This window comes from Cynoglossus semilaevis, chromosome 12 (assembly GCF_000523025.1).
Source record: "Cynoglossus semilaevis isolate Cse_v1.0 chromosome 12, Cse_v1.0, whole genome shotgun sequence".
Lineage (NCBI taxonomy): Eukaryota > Metazoa > Chordata > Actinopteri > Pleuronectiformes > Cynoglossidae > Cynoglossus > Cynoglossus semilaevis.
In genome coordinates this window covers 4579354-4600447 of record NC_024318.1, presented here as the reverse complement: position 1 = coordinate 4600447, position 21094 = coordinate 4579354, and the positions used below count along the sequence as shown (strand labels likewise).

Below are 21094 nucleotides of genomic sequence, written 5' to 3'. Positions count from 1 at the left end.
CCCCCCCAGACCCCCCCCCCGCCATACAAATGTGCTGAAAGAAGAAAAACGAGGAGATTAGTTTAGTGAGACTGTAATGGTTTGTTATCACTTCATTTTTCATTCTTTCATAGCTGAAGATTATGTGTTGTATAAGGGTTGGGGGGGGGCAGATGGGGGGGCAGATGGGTGAATTAAAAATGCTGTTGGTGCTTCATGATTTAAGACCCTTAAAAAATGTATATCTTTAACTTAAAATGGATTATTAGGCAGCTATTTGTCTCAGTTTCTACAGTACATTCTTCATGTCATTTCTCCATTCCTGGGCCGCATTAATCTGATGACATCACTGAGAGTCCTAATCTCATTTTAAGGTTTTATTTTTCATCTATATACAGGTTTAACCAGTGGTCACCTTCTTTTGGCACTAATCTAATCTACTCTAATCTAATTTAATTTAATCTAAACCAATGTAATGTACTGTAATCTAATCTACTCTACTCTAATCTAATCTCTCTGTTTAATTATCTATTGATTCACTTTTTTTAAACTAAATCAGTAGTATGCGGCTCGTTCTTCCTCCACCGTCCACTCCTCTGGATTATTTTTTTTTACAATCTGAGTTAAAAGCCTCCATTGTGATAATAGCAAGGGCAACTGTGGAGAATATTTAACCCCCCCTGCGCCCCCTCCCCAGTCCCACCAAGGATTTCTTAACCCATTTGTGTTTACACACAGACACCAACTTTTTTCAAAGAAATATTATTTTCTCTCTCTGACATTGACTTTGACAAAAAAACAGTTGAAAAGATACAGAAAAATGTAGGATTATTGTTCAATAGTGTCATGTCGGAAAGTGTGTGTGTGTGTGTGTGTGTGTGTCGTCGCATCTTTCCTGTCACGTCAACTCTGGTGAATTCCCACAGAAATGAAAAGCCATTACAGTTCCCTCCTTCCAGAACAGCCTCTAATGACATGTCAGTTCAGGCGCCTTTTAAATCCTCGTCCACAATCGTTTGTGACAATAACGCACTCTAGTCCTTGGCGTCTAAATGTGATTGCTGGCAAGGGCAGATGTGTTTATTACATCTCACACTACATGTGTCACAAGAGTCCATTTTTAACCAGCCATTCATGGTCTGGAGTGTTGAGGAGTGAATATGGTCCCTGACCTCCTGTGACATGACCACAGTCGACCACAGTCAGGAGTCAGTGCTGTAACAACAGAGATCAGATACAGTGAAGGTCCTTAAAAATAAAAATCAAGAGTAGAATTAAAATAAAAATAAAGGAGAAGAATGAGAAGAAGAAAGGACTGAAAATATTTCCTCTCACATTTCAATATTGACTAAACTTCACATTCAAACCTGGAGCTTTTTATACTTTTAAAAACTATTTCATTTTATTCCATCTCATATTTTTTTTGCATCTTTCATATTTCTTTGCCTTTGTATAAACAGCACCTTTCTGGTTCCACTCAGAGAAGAAATGTCAAGAATTAATGCATTTCAAGCCACAAACTTCAGAACTGGACCTGTCTGGTTCACATCTCCTCCGTCCTGGTTCATAAAGAAGTCACAGCAGAGATGGTTCACAGAGATGTAGGGCAAAAAAAGACAAACTGGACTCTAACTTCACAGAAGCCAATGACCTTCGACCTTCACTCATCGGCTACAGCTCTCAGATTCCAGGACTGCATTTTTCACACAAACTCGACTTTATTTCCTTTTGAGTAAACACCAAAGTCCCATCATGCACTGACAGATTGGGGATACATGTGTTTAACTCTGCGTATTTCATGACACGTTGAGTTATGATTATATTCACTCCTAATGACAGACAGGTTGAAAACAGTGTATTCCCCAGGGCTGAGACTCCACTCCTGGTATTTGTCACTCCTGCTTAAACGCAATTTTAAAAACAGTTCTGCACAGAGAACGGCTGGCAAATGTCAGGGTTCATTATTAGAGTTTGACAGAGAGAGAGAGGGGAGGGAGAGAGAGAAAGAGAGGGAGAGAGAGAGAGACATGTGGAAGTACTGATAAAATGATGAATATGATGAACAATAATGAAGGCTGTCAGGTCAATTTATCGTTAGGATTTACTCCCCTCCAAAAAATGGATAATGAGACATTTCTGTGCATCAGCGTTTCACCTGATCTTACAGCTCCTTCCCCGGGTAATTTTTCATTCATGGACAGATGGTAACCAGCCACGATATGAACCGAGCCAGGATATATTTTATAAAAATTCTGACGACACCTTTGTCAGCTGCAGTGGAGCGATGTTAACGGACGTTTACAACAGATTTCATCTCTTTCACTACAACACAGATAAAATATAATAAACACACGTCACTGACTTTGATTATTAATATCTTAAAAACAGGGTGTGTATGTGCAGGCCACCACCCCCACCCCCCCACACCCCCGCCTATTAAACAACACTGGTCTGACCTTTGCGACCTCAACTCCCTCACCCACCAGGCTTTTTTTTCTTCTCTTTCTGCCTTTACATCTCATTCTTCATCCATCTCTCTGGCAGCAGTCTGCAGTTCCTGTCACTCCTGTAGCTCTGTGTAGCCTCTGCACAGGAGGTAGCACCCCCCCCCCCCCGTCCCCCTCGCTCTCTCCCCTCCATCTATCAACTGGCCTGAAGAGCTGAGCTTACCAACTGTCACCAGCCTCATACAACACCATCCAGCAGAGGAGACGGAGTAGAGTTTGAAAAACTCTTCCCTTCATCGTAGAAAAAAAAAAAACTGAGGATGGATTTTAAAATCACTCCAAGGCAGAAGAACTCCGATCAGATCGTTCCAGACACAATTACACATTAAAACAGCATTTAACTGCAACTCTCACAGCTCTGTTGCTGACTCAGTAACATCTCAGTGTATTTATACGTACTGCTGCTGGTTTTTTTCTTTCTGTCACACATATACGAGAGCTCAAGTTCCTGCTCTGGACCCAAAACACAGTCACTCTGTGGTAATCCCAGAGTGAGGAAACTAAATAAAGCAACTCAACAAACAGTTGACACAAACACAGCTGACAGACTCCAGAAACAGCAGGGAACAGATTCTCTTGTTTGTAGCTTCGGCAACAACATTAGACTGAGGCCTAATGCGATTTGTCGTGGCTAACACAAACGCTAACGCTTTCAGAGACAAGCACTGCTGCAAACTCAACTAATTAGCCGTATTTCTTGACATTGTGGTAACATTGTGAGGAAACATTTGTCTTCCATAATGGATTTTTTGATCTGGAATATTCTCAGCTTGTCATCACCATGGGAAGTTTTTTTTTTTTTTTTTTTTTTTAAGTGCAAAAAATAAGCCCTGGAGTATTTAACTCCCTACATGAAAATTAGCCCTGGAGTATTTAACTCCCTACATGCATCGCTTTCATTTTTCCATACACGCATTAGCATACTTGTCTCTGCTTCCTCTAATGGGGGCAGGAACACCGTGTAACAACAGCGACCAAGGTATTAATGAAGCTTTGATGAATTAACAAATCAGCAGCATTTAAAAATGTATTAGCATATTCACAGGAGTAGGAGGAGGTGTGCAGATCTGCTTATTTCCCAGACCTATGTGTGTGTGTTACAGTTATATGGGTCAATATACAATATTTAAGGCAATTTTTTTAGCAACCAAAGGCAGCAAAAATCCACATAATCCACCTTTTATTTCACACAGTAAGTCTTAAAACTTATTTTTTATAACTCATCCTTTATATTTCACTGAATTCTATTTGTCGATATTTTAACTATTAACTTATAATAAATGAAGCTACAGTATTATGAACACAACAGGCAGTACTACTTGGCCTCAGTACTGCAGTATTTGACCACCAGCGTGTTTGCTGAAGTGTAAAACCTGCATTTGATCTGTGGGTTCGGGTGTAAACAACGTGGAAACCAGAGCTTCACTTACACAGATTGAAGAACTGGTATAAAAAAAAAAACCTCCCAAAACAAATCTGTCAATCAAAGAAGAACAACAGCTGTCAGCGATGACGAGCTCAGAACGTGGGGGCAGAGCGAGCCGCCTGTCAGAGACAACCATCACAGCAGGTTAGATGACCATCAGTTAATGGAAGAACAACAGCTCAGGTCGTTCAGGATCGGGAACGAGGGGGAACTTTACCACGAGCTGATGTGTCAGGCAGAAAACATAACGGACACTTCAAAATAAATGTGCTAACTTACTGAGGGTCAACTGTCATCAGAGTGATTGACAGAGCAAATACAGGTGAGGAAAAGGGTGTTTTCAGAGTTAGAATGGGGGGAGACGGGTGTCGAGGGGCGGGTCGACGTGACAAAGGAACAGCAGCAAAGAAGAAGGATGGGTTTATAAGACAGTAGTGAGACTATGCTGTGATGTATGGAATAAAGAGGAGGAGAAGGAGGAGGGGAGGCTGAGCTGGAAGACAAGGAGGAGGCTGAAGGAAGAGGAGGAGGAGGGAGTGTCTGACAGGAATGGACAGGATCAGAAATGAGCAGATCTGAGGGACAGTTAAGGTGGAGATGGTTGAGTCTGTTTGTGGCTGTGAGAACAGCAAACACGGTGAACTGTGGAGGCAGCGACAGAAACAGCAGCAGCTTCTGAATTAAAGCCGACGCTCAGACGGACGCAAATCCTCTGTGTTTTCCATGGGTTTAACCTCAGGCTAAAAGCACTGCTGCTGATTAAATAAATAAATAAAGAGCTCCCACTGTGAGCATAAACAAGTCTGTTTTTTTGCTACATTATTCACAGACAGTTGCATCAGGTTTCATCAGTTCCACAACAGTCAGTGAAGTGGCTGTGACTCTGTTCCTCTGAAAACACACTTGATCAGCTCTCAGTGAACGGATCGTAAACTGACGCACGTTCAGTTGTCAACATCTGACTCACCTGGTGGATGAACACCTGCGCGCCGCGCGGGCTCATGAGCAGCACGGCACGCCGTAGCGTGTCCCGGTAGCGGTGCAGCTCCTCGGTCTGCATGGTGCTGAAGAGGTCGGTGAAGACGCGGCTCACGTTACGGTCCACTCTCTGCAGAGACACGTCCAAGCCCAGCCGAGACGCTTGGTCCATAAATGTTTGCAAACCTCGAATATCTGAAAACACAGGGATCACGAGGGACAGGGGGAGAAAGGGTGAGTAATGGATGGAGCTGGGAGAATAAACAGACATAAGCCACAGTTATAAAAAAACAAAACAAAAACAAAAAAAAAAACCCATCACTTCAGGCAGACACGACGCAATAAAACAGCTTTATCCTCCCGGCGCTGAATCAGAATTTCAGGTAAACACTGTGTTTTCATCGTCTGTCGCCTGCACATGTGCTCAGCCATTTCAGCCACTGTTCCCGGGGCTTTGAGGCAGGTTTTATTCTCAGTCCTTGATCTGAAACATGACATGAGACAACAAATGCTACTTTGTTTATGTTTTCAGGGGGTTTATGGGATATGAAACCCAAGACAGGTGTGGCTGTCACCAGTGCCGGATCTCACTCTTTTTTTTTATCCGAGTGTGTGTGTGTGTGAGACTCCAGTTAAGCCCATAAAGAATGTGATTTGTGGGAGAAAAACACCAATCACATCTTAGTGGTTAGGGTATCAGATGTGATACTGAACTGTTCATTCTTATCTCTCTGATGATGTCATTCAAGTCAGACAGTGAGCAGGAGACATTCAGTCTCATTTTGAACCATTAGCATTTGAGCTTAAAACAGTTAGCTGCAGCTAGCACCACATTTATTAGCTTAGGTTTGGCTGTTTCGACCATAACAACAGTACCATGGTCATGGCTAAAGATGGTTAGCGTCAACAGTGATTTAAAGTTGGCCATTGCACGGATGCTGAACTCACTGAGTTACTCAGTTACTTTTTGCAGTATAACAACGTCTCCTCCATTTTGAGCCACACTGACATTTGAGTCGACACTTTTATTGGTCTTCCTGACCTTCTCTTGTAAAGATTACATGAGGGCTAAATTCTGCTGAACTAAAGAGTGAAACAAAACCACCCCCAAAAAACTAGACAGAGATAAAAAGGACAACTTCAAAAATTTTAATTTTATATAAAAAAAACTGCTCCATGTTGTAGGAATAGCGGCTGAATGGATGCCCTGACAAACAATACTGTGAGCATGTGGGGGGGCGGGGGGTGAGGCTTAATGGAAGCCTGGCTGTTCATTTTCAAATCCAGCCTGTGTCAGTGTTATCTCTTTGAAGGGAGCATTAAACGCCGCTGTGGTCAAAGTTTTCAAGGCAATTTCTTTGAACTTTTCCCCCAAGCCTCCACTAGATTCTGATCCTGATTTTGGACCTTAATTTAAAAAAGCTGCCCTATAGCACCTCCAGAGATCTGCTGAGTCAATGCAGGAGGGTTGGAGAGGGAAACCGGCTGCAGGACTGATGCAATTTGCACATAGATTTAAGTTGCACGGAAATCCAGCAGGGAATTAGGCTAACAAGAAAGAGAGTCCTGGACCAGGTCTGAGTGCTGCAACAACACTTTAGTGCACAGCCCGCCTCTGTGTCCCTCTTGCCTTCTTTGACAACAACTTGGGGCAAACGTGGAGCAGCAATATGACTAAGTGCCACATGAATCAAATCATACAGAACTAGATGCAACCTTCGATTTTTCCTGCTGCAATTTATTTGTGCAGGAACACAAGTTACCGCAGCGGCTGCCCAATTCTCTTTAGAATAAAAATGTTCAAAGTGCAGAACAAAACAGGAAATTAAATCATTTATCATCACCAAACTCCTACTATAACATTCACTGGATACTCCTCTCTATCACAACACACACACACACACACACGCATGCACGAATTTTTTTGGAGTTTTGAATCTAAATTGAAGCTGGAGTTCTTACTTGAAATACAATGGGCAACAACCCAACCCCACGGTGCTCACTTCTATTGTTGCAGTAATAGAACCATTTAAAATTGGACATGGTTCAGTCCCTAATGTAATAAGAATTAACTTTTTCAATTAATTCAAACTTTTAGTATTTTTGCTGAATGGTGGCATCAGGCTGATCACGCACGTAAAAAAAAGAATTTTCCAAAACAATCACAACTTTTGTTCGGCGTATTATACTGTGACCCCACAGGACCGGATGTTAGAGGTGTGAGAAAATATAAATAGACTAAAATATTGTGTCATTTTGTTTCATGATATTGTATAAATATCCTCCATCAGTTATAGATATTTTTTCTCACCAATTCCCAGTCCAATATTCCTGGTGTTGGTTCATTTTCTTTTTCTTTTCTTTCTTCTCTAGTGATTCCAAATGTAGATCCCTCTGTTCCAGTGTTAGGAACTGATGTTCAGATGGAACAGAGTCTGAGACTAGGATCACACTGGGGGAAAAACCCTTAATATATCACTGTGCCTATAGTATTGCAGTATATCACATCCTTAGCCGTGTATCATGATACGTATCATCAGATTCCACACAAATCTACCAGATATCCCGTGTATCATCAGATTCCACACAAATCTACCAGATATTAACATTAACCTATGACCCAGTATCGTAGCCTTTAGTTAAAAAGTCATGTTCTATAATGAGGAGCGTTGTGGGGATAAATGATGACAGAGATTTGATTCCACCTAAAACCACAGGAAACCAGCGGGCATCAGAGCTCCTGGTCCAAAAACACATTCAGGTTTACAAACAGGGCAGCAGAAAAGAGGATTAGAGTGGAATTACTGGGTCGGTATGGTGACAGGTTTACCCACAGATCAACACTGAATCCAAATCTGCTCCTGAAACCTTTCATCATCCAAAGTTAATCACGTTTCCATCCCTGGACGACGGCCCTGCTCCTGAGACTTCATTCACATCTCCTTCTCTGTGACTTTTTATTTTGTTTTTAGGGACAGAGTTGAGTCACAACAGACAGAATAGATGTTGATTTTTTTTTTTGCCCAACACCGTCCTGCCCACACGCCCAAAACCAATAACCCAACTCCCATATATGACCCACGGTGGGGACCTAGTCCTATCACATCTAAGAGGACTGGGATGCATCACATGTTTACATGTGTATATATATATGTCACACACACACATATGTATATTTTAATATATATTATACTATTTATTTTACCGCTTCCTGTATGTTTTTAAATAAAAATGAAATGTTAAATATTTAAATGACCCAGTGATTCAACATCAGTTGAATGGGATTTAAAATGAATACGTTCACCAGAGTATGTGGATAAAAAGAGACTACAGATCAGAGGAGGCTGTAAGTAAAGTCAAACTCCCTCTGGAACGATGGAGTGATGTATAAATGAGCACATCAACAACAACAAAAAAAAGAAAAAAAGAAAAAGCAGAGGGTTTTTTCTGTTTCTTTGTTTTGTTTTTCCCTTCACTCCAGACAGTTTGAGCAGACACTCCAGAGAAATAACGTCACTGCAGTGACCTGTGTTTACCTCACACTGAGGTGACAACAATAACATCAGGTACTTAGTGTAAATGAAGAGCAGAGATACTGCTAAACCACTGAATCTGCTTTTTAATCCAATCCACTTTGACTGTCTGCTCACCTTCACCCCGTTAATAAAAAGACACGTCTCTGAGACGACGACATGAGCAGTGAGTTTGTTTTCTTTTACTGATTACATTTCCTGAAATGATATTACTGCTCACATCAAAACGTATTTTTGGTCACAGACAGAACTCAACATTTTCCATTTACAGATGATTAACATTGTTACAGTTAGAATGTACTAATTAAATCACAGAAATAAGGTGTTTGAAAAGACACTGTTGTAAATACTAATCAAGACATTTTGTGACATCTGCTCTTTGTTCATTTTAAACATATTTAACAAACATATTTAACAAACTTAAATATATTTAACAAACATATTTAAGGAAGTATTAAAATATTGATACAAAAATATAGCAATATTTCGTTTCCTGATACCCTATCTATACTTATATCTAAAAATTGATTATTGTAAAAAAAAATGGAACAACACTGTGTCACTATGATAACAGTATGACCACAATTCTGGTTTGGACCAATCAGATCGGCTCGTCACAAGAAAATAACTAAAAAAGCTCAACTGAACTTTTGACCTTCTGCAGTTCTCCAACAACCACATGGTGTATTTTTTTATGTCAATATTAAGCAAAGTAGATCAATACTAAGTGTTTATCATTCAAACCTGAGTAAAGGGTAGTATTTGCAGATACTCGAGAACTCAGTATCTGTAGTTTGATATGAAGCGGTCCCAAAACAATTACTAGAAAATATACAAGAAAGGGTGGGGGAAAAAAATTGGGATTTCGACCTGAACTAATGAGCTGTTTGTATGAATGTGAAGATACAGCAGCCATAAATCAGAACTAAGAGAAGACCTGTGCGCCGACACGGCGTTCGATTCCTTCAGGGCAGATGTGGGCGCAGATCTACGCCGTCTTTAAATCACATGAACACTGATGAACAATCTGGGCTGAAGTTTTAAAAACAGAACCTCAGCGAGGGAGACAGTCAGACATCCATCAGACTGCTGAAAACTTTCTCTGTGGCTCACAGAGTCCAAAGTACTGCAGTAATACTCTGTCGACGGCCTTGTCTGAACATGCAGAGCCGGCCGGGCTGTTCTAACAGGACTGGACTGAGTTATTGTTCCAGTCTGGTTCTGATGAATGCTCTCAGCCACACTGTACACTGATTGCATTTTTGGCTGAGCAGTGAGGAATAAAATTGATTGGCCAACTCAGGTTTGTGATTTTGGAAGATTCATAACTGAATAAGTGGAAGGAGACAATGGGACCGGAACCGATGATCTGTGGGTTCCTTTGCTGGAGTCAGAGGATGAATTTGTAGGAATGGAGAAAATCGAAAACCAGATGAGATTGTTCTCGACTGAATGAATCCTCTGAATTAACCCAGTTAACCCACACTGGTCGCACAGCAGCACGGGCTCAGCCATTCACACTTATTCACACCATACAGAAGGAACCAGGTGACCTTTTTAGCTGTAATGGGACGTTCACAACAAAAGCGACAGGTGCGGACTGAGCAGCTCAAGGTGGAGTCAAACCCACAACCCTCTGCATGGCAGGTAAGAATCCTTAGAATGCAGCGCTCTAGTCCTACTCGACTCAACCCATTTATCGATGACAAAACTTTACAAAAAAGAAAAAAGCACATTTTCCCCAACAGTCGCCCCATATTTACCCAGTCGACCAGTTCAACAATCTCATCACCGACCCTTACTGGTCATTTTCAAAACTCTATCCAAACCTAGACAATACAACTATATACATCCATCCATCCAGCCAGTTTCATCCTCTTATAGTCTCCATGACCGCCACCCTAATCACCCTGAACCTTCCTGCGGGTGGTGAATCCACTGGAAGGTACCAACCGCACTAACTGAAATTCGATTTTACCCAGGAAGTGAACCCTGGGGTTCCACTCCGATGACAGAGACATTGCCTCTGGGCCAAAGTGCCACTACAAATATACAACTTAAGTCATTTTCTAGTTATAATAAGAACCTCTGCAGATTCTTCTTTGAAGTCTGTTAAATAATTCACAACCTTACATCATAAATTTTTATTTGGATTACAGTAAGCCATGTGCAGCCAGGCTGTAAATGAACGGAGTGGAGGGGCGGGGGGGGCTGGCGGGGGGGGGGCGGGGGTGGGGGGTGGGGGTGACGGGAGACTGAGTCTTCAGCTGTAATTGAATCATCATTTGATTCTGTCCCTTCTTATTCTGCTCCAGGTATAAAAGGCACATTTCCTATTCATAACACAATAACAGACTGTGATCCTGCCGACGGAGCAGCTACATCGGTGTGTGTAAATAATGTTTATTCCTGTTACCCCTGAAAAGATGAGCACCAGCCGCCAGAACACAGGATCAGAATATGGGCCGCAAATGTACGCTGATGAATGGAGGCAGCGGAGGTGAATCTTCAGGAGGCGTTGGAGTAATGTTCTCTTTATGCTCCTGATACATCGGCACACACCGGAAATTAATTGATTTTCCTTCATACACTTTATCATCACTCAGAGCCACACGGTGAGGTCACAGACGCCCGTTGTTTACACTGTAATCAAACATAGACCTCAGCCTGAACGCTGCAGTGCAGAGAATTGTGGAATGGAATTGTACTCTCCAAACAGAAATTATTCAAGAAAGACAAAAAAATTTTTTTTTTAAATCTTATTTATGTGACGAGGTGCCAGTGCTGTTGGACTGTTATGTGTGCAAACAGCCGCGGTGCGACGCCTTCTTAGCATCTGCCAGTAGACAAGTGCAGCGTCAGCAAATCTGACAAGTGCAGCAGAAATTCACCACAGCGTTCTCAGACATTTTACGCTCACTGTGGAAATATTCCCAGTCTTTTCAACACTCAGCTGTTCTGCACATGGACTGGATCTAAAAAAAAACAACAACTGATAATGGATAATAAAAACGCTACATAACAACCAAAACTCAAAATATATTCCAGAAAATAATCATCATCAAATATTTCCCCAGACTGAGTTGGAAATTAAACTTTTAGTAAAATTACTCTGGAATATTATCAAAATTAGCCTCAAATTTATTCCACAACCACCAGGTCCAAAACTGCCATTATTTTAAATGAAATGATTAGAATAATAAGGCAAGGCATTTAATTAACTTCAACAAACGAAGTCGTGAGGTGAATAAAACAAAAAGAGCAGCCTCTGCACTGACCACTGTACGACTGACCACTTTATGATTCTTCTTCATTCATTCAAACTTTTATTTTTCCCTCCAGTGCCAACACAATTCAAGCTGACAATAATTTAAAAGCACCAGTGCACAGTTTGGAGAAATTGCAAACACTTTACTGTACGTTCTGTGCTAAATGACTCTGCAGCACACCGCGGGCTCACACGGTCTGAGGAGAAGCCAGTCGACTCCTGCAGCTGTTTCCTCCCCACACACACACCCACACACACACACACACACACACATCTGAAGCATAAATCCAACATTTACTCTGTGCCAGCTCAGATTTGCACAAAGCCCCCTGCTCTCCAGGCGCTGCTGCGGGTCACTGTAGTACAGCTCTGCGGCAGGCACCGGGGGTATTTTGACTTTTCTGTGATGAGCATCCTAATTAGCCGCTACATTCCTTAATTAAACCAGTACAGAGTGAAACAGTGTAACTAAAGCACAAATGTCAGCGGCGCTGACTTTGTAGCAGCTAATTTGGCCGACTTTAAAAGGCTGTTTGGTCCGGCCCACCAGTCCCCCTGCATTAGTCACCAGCGCTGCCTCGTTGAACTCATCTCCATTCACTGCACACCGGAACTTTCCAGTGCAGCCCAGAGTCCAGTGAGCTGCTGAAACATGTTGTAACGAGATCATGACATGATCCGCTAATTAAAACCACACTGCACCAAAGCAGACGAAAAAAAAAAAAACACAGCTGCACTTTGCAGTGATGATGTTCCAACACTGACTGTGTTCTACTAATGATCTTCTTCTAGACAATTACATTTTCACAAGTGCTGTGGAACAAAAGGGTTGGGGGGGTGGGGGAGGGGGCTGTATAGTGGTACTGTAGGAGTTCTGCCTAATACAGCCAGTTCAGAGAAAATGTTAACCTAATCTCCACTCTGTATGTTTTTCAACTGAGGGAAGTAGATGAAGAACCTGGCAAACAAAGGACTCAAACCGCTGACCCTCCTGCTGTAAGGCAGGAGCTCTAATCACTCCACCACCGTGTGTACCCGTGTTGATGATTTAGCCCCACAAGAAAAATAAAACTTCCTCGTTGCTTTCCAAAGAGCTAACAGATTTATTTCAGCTGGTGAAACAACGGATGGGGTTCTGAAAGAACCTCCCTTAAGTCAGGATTTAAGGCTATTCTGGTCAGACGCACAGAAGGTATAGATGGATGACCAACGTCAGAAACAAATCCAAGGACATATTTGGGTGAATGTGAAACACACTCACTCTCTCATTCTCACACACACACACAGATCATCGTGTCAGGGTGTAGAGTCCAAACTGTCACCTGCGGTGTGCTGGACTGGGCTGCAGCCCACACCTCTGAGACCTTGTTGTACTCCACAATATATCAGGGCAAGTGCAGCTCCCAGTAGTGAAGAAACCAAACAGATTTACGCTGCTCTACAAACTGCACTCTTGCAGTAGTAAAAAGATTAGCCATCTAAGAAACGCCCGCACCAGGAACACACTCTTTACCACTGCATCCTGGCTGCTACAACTTATAGGATTTTTTGAATGAAATTCTTTCAATGTGTCACATGATTGACTTTCACAACAGAACATCAAGATGCTACACTGAGAGGAAAAGTCAGTGTAGAGTAGTTCAATCATAAACATATGTTCTGTTTGTTAGCACCTCGCAACTAGCTTCCCTTCCCCGGCCTGTAGTTGGCGCCAGATACAAATATACAGATGCATTGTTGATCATAAATACATATAATCCTGTAAATTGAGTTAAACTTAAAGCACACAGATCTAGCTAACATTGCATTAGCAGCCTGTCTTAGTGCACTAGTAAATGGCAAATTAGTAGCAAGCAAGTAGTTAGTGGCACTTAGCATTTGTGGGCACGTACTATGTATTAATGGAATGATTGTAATGCGTATGCATACACTGTGTTAGCTACGATTTGTTAGCCCACTGGCACGATGAAAATAAGCCAACAGCTAGGTCACCTGTGCCACTGTTAGTCCTTTTGGGCTTCACTAAAAAATCGGAATATTGTGTAATGCACTACTGCCCCCTACTGGGCCTAATTTACTGTACATGTAGAGACAGAATGCAAGAAAATACAGAGAAAAAGGCTGAAACCAAATACGTCCTTTAAAGGACTGAGGGGATTGAGGTACTTTGTGAAGTTCTCCTGTGTACTGACGTGTATCTGGCAAAAAATCTTGTTGATTTGTGCAAGTGTTGCTGATATATTGCACAGTGTGTGTGTGTTTGTGTGTGAGATGTGCACAGTGTGTTTGTGTGTGTGAGATGATGTTTTCTTGCACTCCAACATACATTTCTAATGTTTAATGCAGCTTCAGCCTGCGCCTGATTGCAGCGCCACACCGAGGGTGGTTCGTACACATTTACATTTAAATTAAATAGCGGGGATTATTTTACATACAAATGTCATGTTTAAGGACGCATTTTACAACCTGCTGCTCTGATATGCTCCTGAACTCACCATAGTCGCTCTCATAAAAAATGATGAACTTTCTCCAGTGCAGCTCGGAGACCAGGGTGAGCAGAACGTCGTTGATCCGAACCGGGGGGCGAGCGGCCAACGTGTAGCTTTCTCCGTCTGGGCTGGGGTTGAGCTGGCAGGCGGTTCGGGGCGAGCCCTCTGCATTTCTCTGGATGAAGAGATGCGGGATGTGCATTGCGTCTGTCAGCGACTGCAGGGCACTCGCAGCTGCACAGCCTGTGGATGTGACCAGAGCAAGGATTCCCTGGTTCATCAGCTCACAGGCTGGAGAGGAAAAGAGGGAAAATACAGAGAGGAAAGGATTAAAATAATGCTAATAAAAGGACGAAAATACAAGGGACATAAAAGAACACAACACGAGGGAGAAGAAAAGAGAATAAATTATGAAAAACTCAGTCTATATTTAATCATTTTTTAAGAGAATAAATGATGAAAAACTAAGTCTATATTTAATCATTTTTTGTCATAATGTATGTACACTCGGAGTCAGTCATGCTCTGGGATTCTTTGGTGTTTTTTAAAATATTTTTATTATATATTTAATATTTTTTTATATTTGGAATTTGATTTGAAAACTCTGAGCAAACGTTGAGGGTTTTTCTTTTTCTTCAGATAAAAATAAAATCGTTTTTATCAGCGGTAAAAGTCCTTAATGTGCTGGCAAAACGTTTCCACACACCTTGACTTTCTAGAACGTTCCCTCGTTGAGGTTTTACTCAGATCAGCTATTACCACCGGTGTATTTTTATCTCGACATCATCGACTTTAGAAGACTTTAAAATCGAGATAAAGGAAGGTTAAAGTTTAACTATCAGAACACTCCCGTCAACAGTGCGTAGTTAAGTCAGTATTAGACTTTTACACACGGTCAAAACGTGTTTATAAAATGTAAACCATTGCCGTCAGCGGGGGGTCCTGGGGTTTCTCAATGGGGGGCTAGCTAGGTGCCTGCTCAGATTTCATGTGGGATTTTTCGCGGTACATGAAATTTTTCTTCCCACTCAGAGCGTACAGCGGACACAAATGTTTTTGTCGTTTGTTACAGCGTGAAACAACGTGAAACAAACTCAAAGTAATATAAGTAATAAAGTATTAAACGCTCCGTAGCCCTACTCTCTCCCGGCCTCCATGTTACCACTGACGTCACATCGCGTCGTGACTCCCGTGAAGCACTTCCGTAAAAAAAACTAACGCAGTAGCGCAGCACATCTGAAAGCAAGTCATAAAAATCATTCATTACTTAATAAAGTTAAACTGATTATTAACGTTACTTTTAACTTACTGCCCATCAATGTTGTGGACTGACTGTACTTTCTACCACAGACAGTTATGACACAGGTCTGAATTTTCCAAAAACCCCTCATGAACTACTGACAGGTCAACATTCAAACAGCTCATCATATCAGACAACAGTGAAGAATCCATGTTCACGAATCCTTTAACAACAACAACAACCTCTTCAGCAGCCGTCCAACCTGTGGCCTCACCCTCACACCTGATGCTTCCTGCGAACATCGACGCACGGTCGACATCCAGCTGTAATCACTCTTTAATGTTACTCTGGAGGTTAAATCTAAAGTGACTGCAGGGGGGGCCAGGGGAGAGGGTGGGTGAGGGAGGGTAGGTGGTGCAGAAAGGACAGGGTAAAGAAGGGCAAGAACAGAGGGCATGGTTTCTGGGAGGAGGGTGAGAGAAAGGAGGAAGGTGATCTGGGAGTGGAGCTGAGCTGTTAATGGACCCGTGTGTGTGTGTGTGTGTGGAGCCATTAATGTGACAAATGAGTATTTCATCTGCTGACTTGAAGCACAGCAGACTACATTAGAGCAGTGTAAATCAGCAGCACAGTGACGAGCAGAAATATGGGCCAGAGAAAAGGATGGAGTGTCAGAAGGTGGAGGTGGAAGAGGAGGTGGAGGGAGGAGGACTGTGGTTTACTGTTCATGGTGATGTGTGAAAATGGAAGGGAACATTGGAAGAATGTGGAAGGTGAAGAAGAAGGTAAAGAAGAACGAAAAGAAGAAGGACAAGAAGGAAGAGGAGGAATCATTTTGTAGTTTTAGTGCTGTTATTTAGCATCATTTAAACTAACTTATTAACTTATTTTTCTTAGCCTTCAGGCTGATCTCCAGCTCATGGTGTTGTTTCTTTATACTCCAGGCTACACACTGTAACAGATACCAATACTGATACTCTACGTCTGTACTACTTAACTCTACTACTGATTTTTTTCCAGGCAACTATTTGTTACTTTGTGGAACAGATGAGATCGTGGTAAAGAAATAACTCTCTTCTTGGAACAGATGAGATCGTGGTAAAGATAAAACTCTCTTCTCCTTGTCTCTCCGTGGGGGAGGATGGGCGGGGGCGTCGGGGTGGAGGGGGTCCAGTCGTTTGTTGTACTGCCCTCCACTTCATGACAGTACACAGTAGTATTGAATGGAACACCAGTGCTGTGCTCAGCAGGAGGCTGTGTGTGACTGACAGTAATTCAAACCTAGTGAGCTTCAACACGGATGCCGTGTCGACTACAACAGTAGTACAATCAAAATTAAAAAAACAAGTTCTTCTGTTCAAGCTGAGTCGAGTCGATTCAAAGTTGAAAACAAAAGTCCAAAATTCACCCAGATTTGTTTTTACCGTGAAGTAGAATTAAGAGTCTCCTCATTTAAAGACCCTATAACAGGGACAAATGGTGAGATTTATACACAGCCAATATTTTATTGAGTTTATATTTACAACGCAAAGTTAGAGCAGAACAAATGTTCGTGAAAATTAAATTAAATCGCCCACTGAGCAGCATTTTGGCAAAAACAGGAGGAGGTCTGCAGCAGATCCAGGACCAGTTTTCACTCGGAGGGAGGGGTGAGGCGGGGGTAGGAACAACGTAATCAGCAGTGTTGGATGTAAAGGTAGTTCTGCTGAGTCTGATTTTTTTTAATAATCATAACAACCTCTAATCTGGACCAGTGTTTCTTCCACTGGTTAAAAATCTGATGTTAAATTTCTCTGCCACTGATTCAGCTCCTCTTTTTCCTCAGACACATTTTGTGGTGCGACTGCAGTTTCCTAATGGACAGACTGAGGCCATTATACGGCAGACAGGCCAATGACAGGAGGAGAGACGACTCCACAGTCATTGGCAAGGATGATAATGGTGAAATAATGACTCTTAAATGTCCCCTCCTCAGGTTGACAGAGACCATCACTCATGTCCGGCTCCTTATCTTACACCCCACTGTAGCATGTAGCAGTGCTCCTTCACACTGAAGGAAGAAGTGTCCCCCTCCCAAGGATAATCCAATCACTGATGTGTAAAATTCAATTTATTCTAAGTGATTTCAATATATGTCCGGGCTGAATGGATGGGTAGAACACTTATGAAAGAGTTAGTTCTGCATTCATTTAACAAAAACATTTTTTTTAAAAATGACACACTCAGACCTGGAGCAAAGTGCAGACCTGCAACTTTCCAAATGTGGAGTAAAAACCACTTTCTTCGCTGTAATCCCAGGTTGCTGAATTGACTTTTGAACATGTAATCAAAACACGTTTGCTCATCCGTCAGCAACATCAGCAGCGGCGGCGGCGTCTGTGCTCAGAGGCTGTTTGAAACGACATCTGCCTGGCAGATTAGCTCTCATCAGGACAGAGAGACGCAGCGTTTTCCTACCAGTCATTACAGCAGAGCTGTGAGTATGAAGGGAAAATCATCATCAATCTGCCACGGAGAAAGAAGACAACTGGCCATGCAATCTGTTTTCCCATGAAAACAGCGTGTAACCAATGTCCTACCCTGGTGTCACTGGTGCGACACCCAGCCATGAGTCACCGCTGCTGAAGTGACAGCTGCATAAATTGGAGCTGTCCCAGTGATTTCACAGTCTGAATAAGACGGTCTCATTTAGTGTGGACCGACTCACAGAGTAATCCTGGAATACATGGGGAAGGCAGGGGAGGCAGGGGGAGGCAGGGGTATAATGGTGGCACTGACCCTTCACTGGACCAGGGACGCACTGTATCTCTGCTAACGATGCATTGCAAAGTAGTCTGCTTTATCCTGAAAAGTCACTGGTCATACCATGACACTACACACTCCAGTGCATTAGGTGGCGGTATGCGTCTTGGTTGTGAACCACTATTAAACCCAGATGTCAGGTCCCTACGTAGACTAAGGGACTTGTTCCACAGACACCAACAATGTTGTGGGTTTTACCCCCCCATCCCCCACCACCAACACTACAACCCCAATTACAACATGTTAGTTAAATCCAGATCAGTACAAGCTGCAGGAAACAGGATCTTATCCCCCTCACCCCCCCACCTGTTTAAGTACAGGGCATCATGACCCACCCACCCCCTCACCCCCCAGTAAAAATGAAGGGCCTCTTCATCACTCACTTATTCGCTCAGTCAATCCATCTCCTCCTCATCTTTGGGGAAAGATAAACATCCAGTGGCACACTCCTGCTGTCAGCCTCCGACGGGGGAACATAACCTCGTCAATAGTATTGATGCCAAGGCTGAGCACGTGGTGTGAACTGTGAGCAGGTATTTTACAGCTGAGAGTTATCACGTCCTCACCGCTGACAGGAAACAACGTCTTTATAACATCGGCTTTCTGAAAAAGACAGGACCTGCGGAGCGGAACCAACCGGAAATCACTGGCCGTGGAGGAAAATACTGCAGTACTACACGCAGGGTTTACTCTGAAACGGAGCCCTATAGAAACACAATGATAATGATAATAATATTTTATAGAATAAATGTCATAAATGTTCAATACCACAAAACAGACTTCTGGAACATTCTCTCTTTTTTACCTGTAACTCTGTGAAACAAATACTAACTTAAAAAAAAAAAGATTTTTACATGATTAAAAAAAATGTTGTTACATCATAGTATTTGTATTTGTATTGTATTGTATCCAAAGAAAGTTTGTTAAAATGTCCTGACGTTAAAGTCAACATTTAGTTTCAGTAATTTTATCGTTTCATTTCCTCAACTGTTCATAAATGGTGGTAATTTCACATTAGATGGAATGCAGTAAGAAAAATGTTTCTCTCTTTTGTTGGTGGCTGTGTTACTAATTGCAAACAAATTAATTAAATTTGTTTTGAATGAATATTATTTATTTATTGTAAGTATTTCAGTCAAACCACAACTGCTCCAGTTAAGACTTTAATTAAAAAAAACAACTGGCATAAATGTCTTAAAATGAGAAAAAAAAAATCCGGCTGAAAATGTTCCTGTGTGATGTTCTCTCTCCATGGTTTAGGTGGCGCTCACACCCACACCGCCCTCAGCGCCGCGCCACTCTAAAACACTGCCTTCCAATGATTTGCATTTTGATGGAAAACCAGCGTCAGAAGTATCAGTAATGGTACTTGGTGTCACACCAGTACACACAAAAATACTCTGACTCGTACCGGCTTGTAAACAAAACTGTTACTGCGACACAATAAGGGAGTAAAAGGTAGATGCAGTACTCTATCAGTTCTCGTCCTGTGCGTTCGGAGGACGGTTCTGTTACTGAACTCAGATCAGTTTTTTCCTCACACCCAGCTGTAATGACACTATTTTTCACAGTGTGGTAAAAGCCGTTTCAGACGACGTTATCTGACTGCAGCATGGAAACACCGGCTGCGGTATTTGTTCACGACTGCGATGCTGCTGAAATCCAATGAACCATTGTATTCAACTGTCACATACAGTAAAGAGACGCCAGTGTGTTTGGGTTTTTTCCCCCTCCTTATTGTCTGAGTCTGTTCTGCTGACGGTAGAACAAAAATATCCAGGAAGGATCAAAAATGAATATGGAAGATGAAAATGGTTCCTGAGTGGACCGCGACACCAGTTTGGCCCACACGCCCGTGAATCCCTTTGTTCAAAACACTTTCCGGAGCTGGTTCCCATTATTTCTGAGACTGAAGGTGACAAAAGAGCAGAGAGCTGCTCAGACCTGTGAAATTCATGCTGGGGGATATTCTTCTTCCTTCAGTGCCCCAGGGAAAAGACAAGCAAAGGCCTGCAGTGAAAGCCATGCAGCCTGGGGACAAAAAGGTAGAGCAGAGTACAACCTGGAGCCCGAGGATCCGGACTTTATCAGTTTAGTTAGAAAAAGGGAAAAATGTGGGAGAAAAAGAAACAGAAAAACCTAAAAGTCTGGTTAAAAGTGATGCCACAGAGTAAAACGCTGGATTATATTTTTGTTTTTGTTTGTTTTTCTTTAATTTTTTTCTCCAGATTAATAACTACATCATTTGGATTAGTCACAGGTGAAAAACACTGACCTCTATCTGTTGATCTTGGAGAAAAAATGATTTAAGAAAGTTGATTTATCTCAATTATTATTGATTATTATTATTCCTGATTCAGATAAGACAATTTAAAAAATTTTTTACTAATAAATATATGTATTAATTTTGGGTTTTCCAAAAGAACCATGTAACCCTTATGGCGCCTACATGTGGCAGCCTATGCCAACTGCAAAGACTCACACTGTAAATGTCCCCATCACTCAAATATTATTATTATTATTGTATCAAACTAAGTATATCTCAAAAACTGGACATAGCGCCCACTACTGGCAGATTCAGACACAACCCTCCAGACGTCATGAAGTCCCATTCAGCTGTTGAACAGCGGGCTGTGACTCCGACCTTTTCCCTCCCAACACTTAACGTTGCAGTTTCCTTCACAGACAGTGGAGGAGACGGCCGTAAAATAAAAGATTACGGCGTTCCTTCAGAGACTCTTTAATTCCCCGACTGAAGGAGACGACAAATAAATGTCCGTTTGGAATTTTCCCTCACATTAAGTTGTTTAAATGGAACTCCTTATTTTTCCTTGTTATTGCCCCCCCTCCTCCCTCTTCCCCCTCCTCCCCC

General features: G+C 42.1%; 1 protein-coding gene across 5 annotated transcripts in view; it reads right to left on the bottom strand.

Annotated features, from left to right (window-relative positions):
• The window catches only part of grid1a (glutamate receptor, ionotropic, delta 1a), a 165260-nt gene that overhangs the window by 50269 nt on the left and 93897 nt on the right, over positions 1 to 21094 (bottom strand). For 3 of the 5 annotated variants that reach the window (XM_008321593.3, XM_017037306.2, XM_017037302.2), the window contains exons 3-4: positions 14187 to 14471; positions 4880 to 5085 (exon numbers count right to left, since the gene is read on the bottom strand). In XM_008321593.3, the coding sequence (XP_008319815.1) occupies positions 4880 to 5085; positions 14187 to 14471 (491 nt within the window). Of the gene's footprint in view, positions 1 to 4879; positions 5086 to 14186; positions 14579 to 14886; positions 15646 to 21094 lie in introns of those variants that run through there. The other 2 variants (XM_017037308.2, XM_025060723.1) reach the window with 2 other exon arrangements.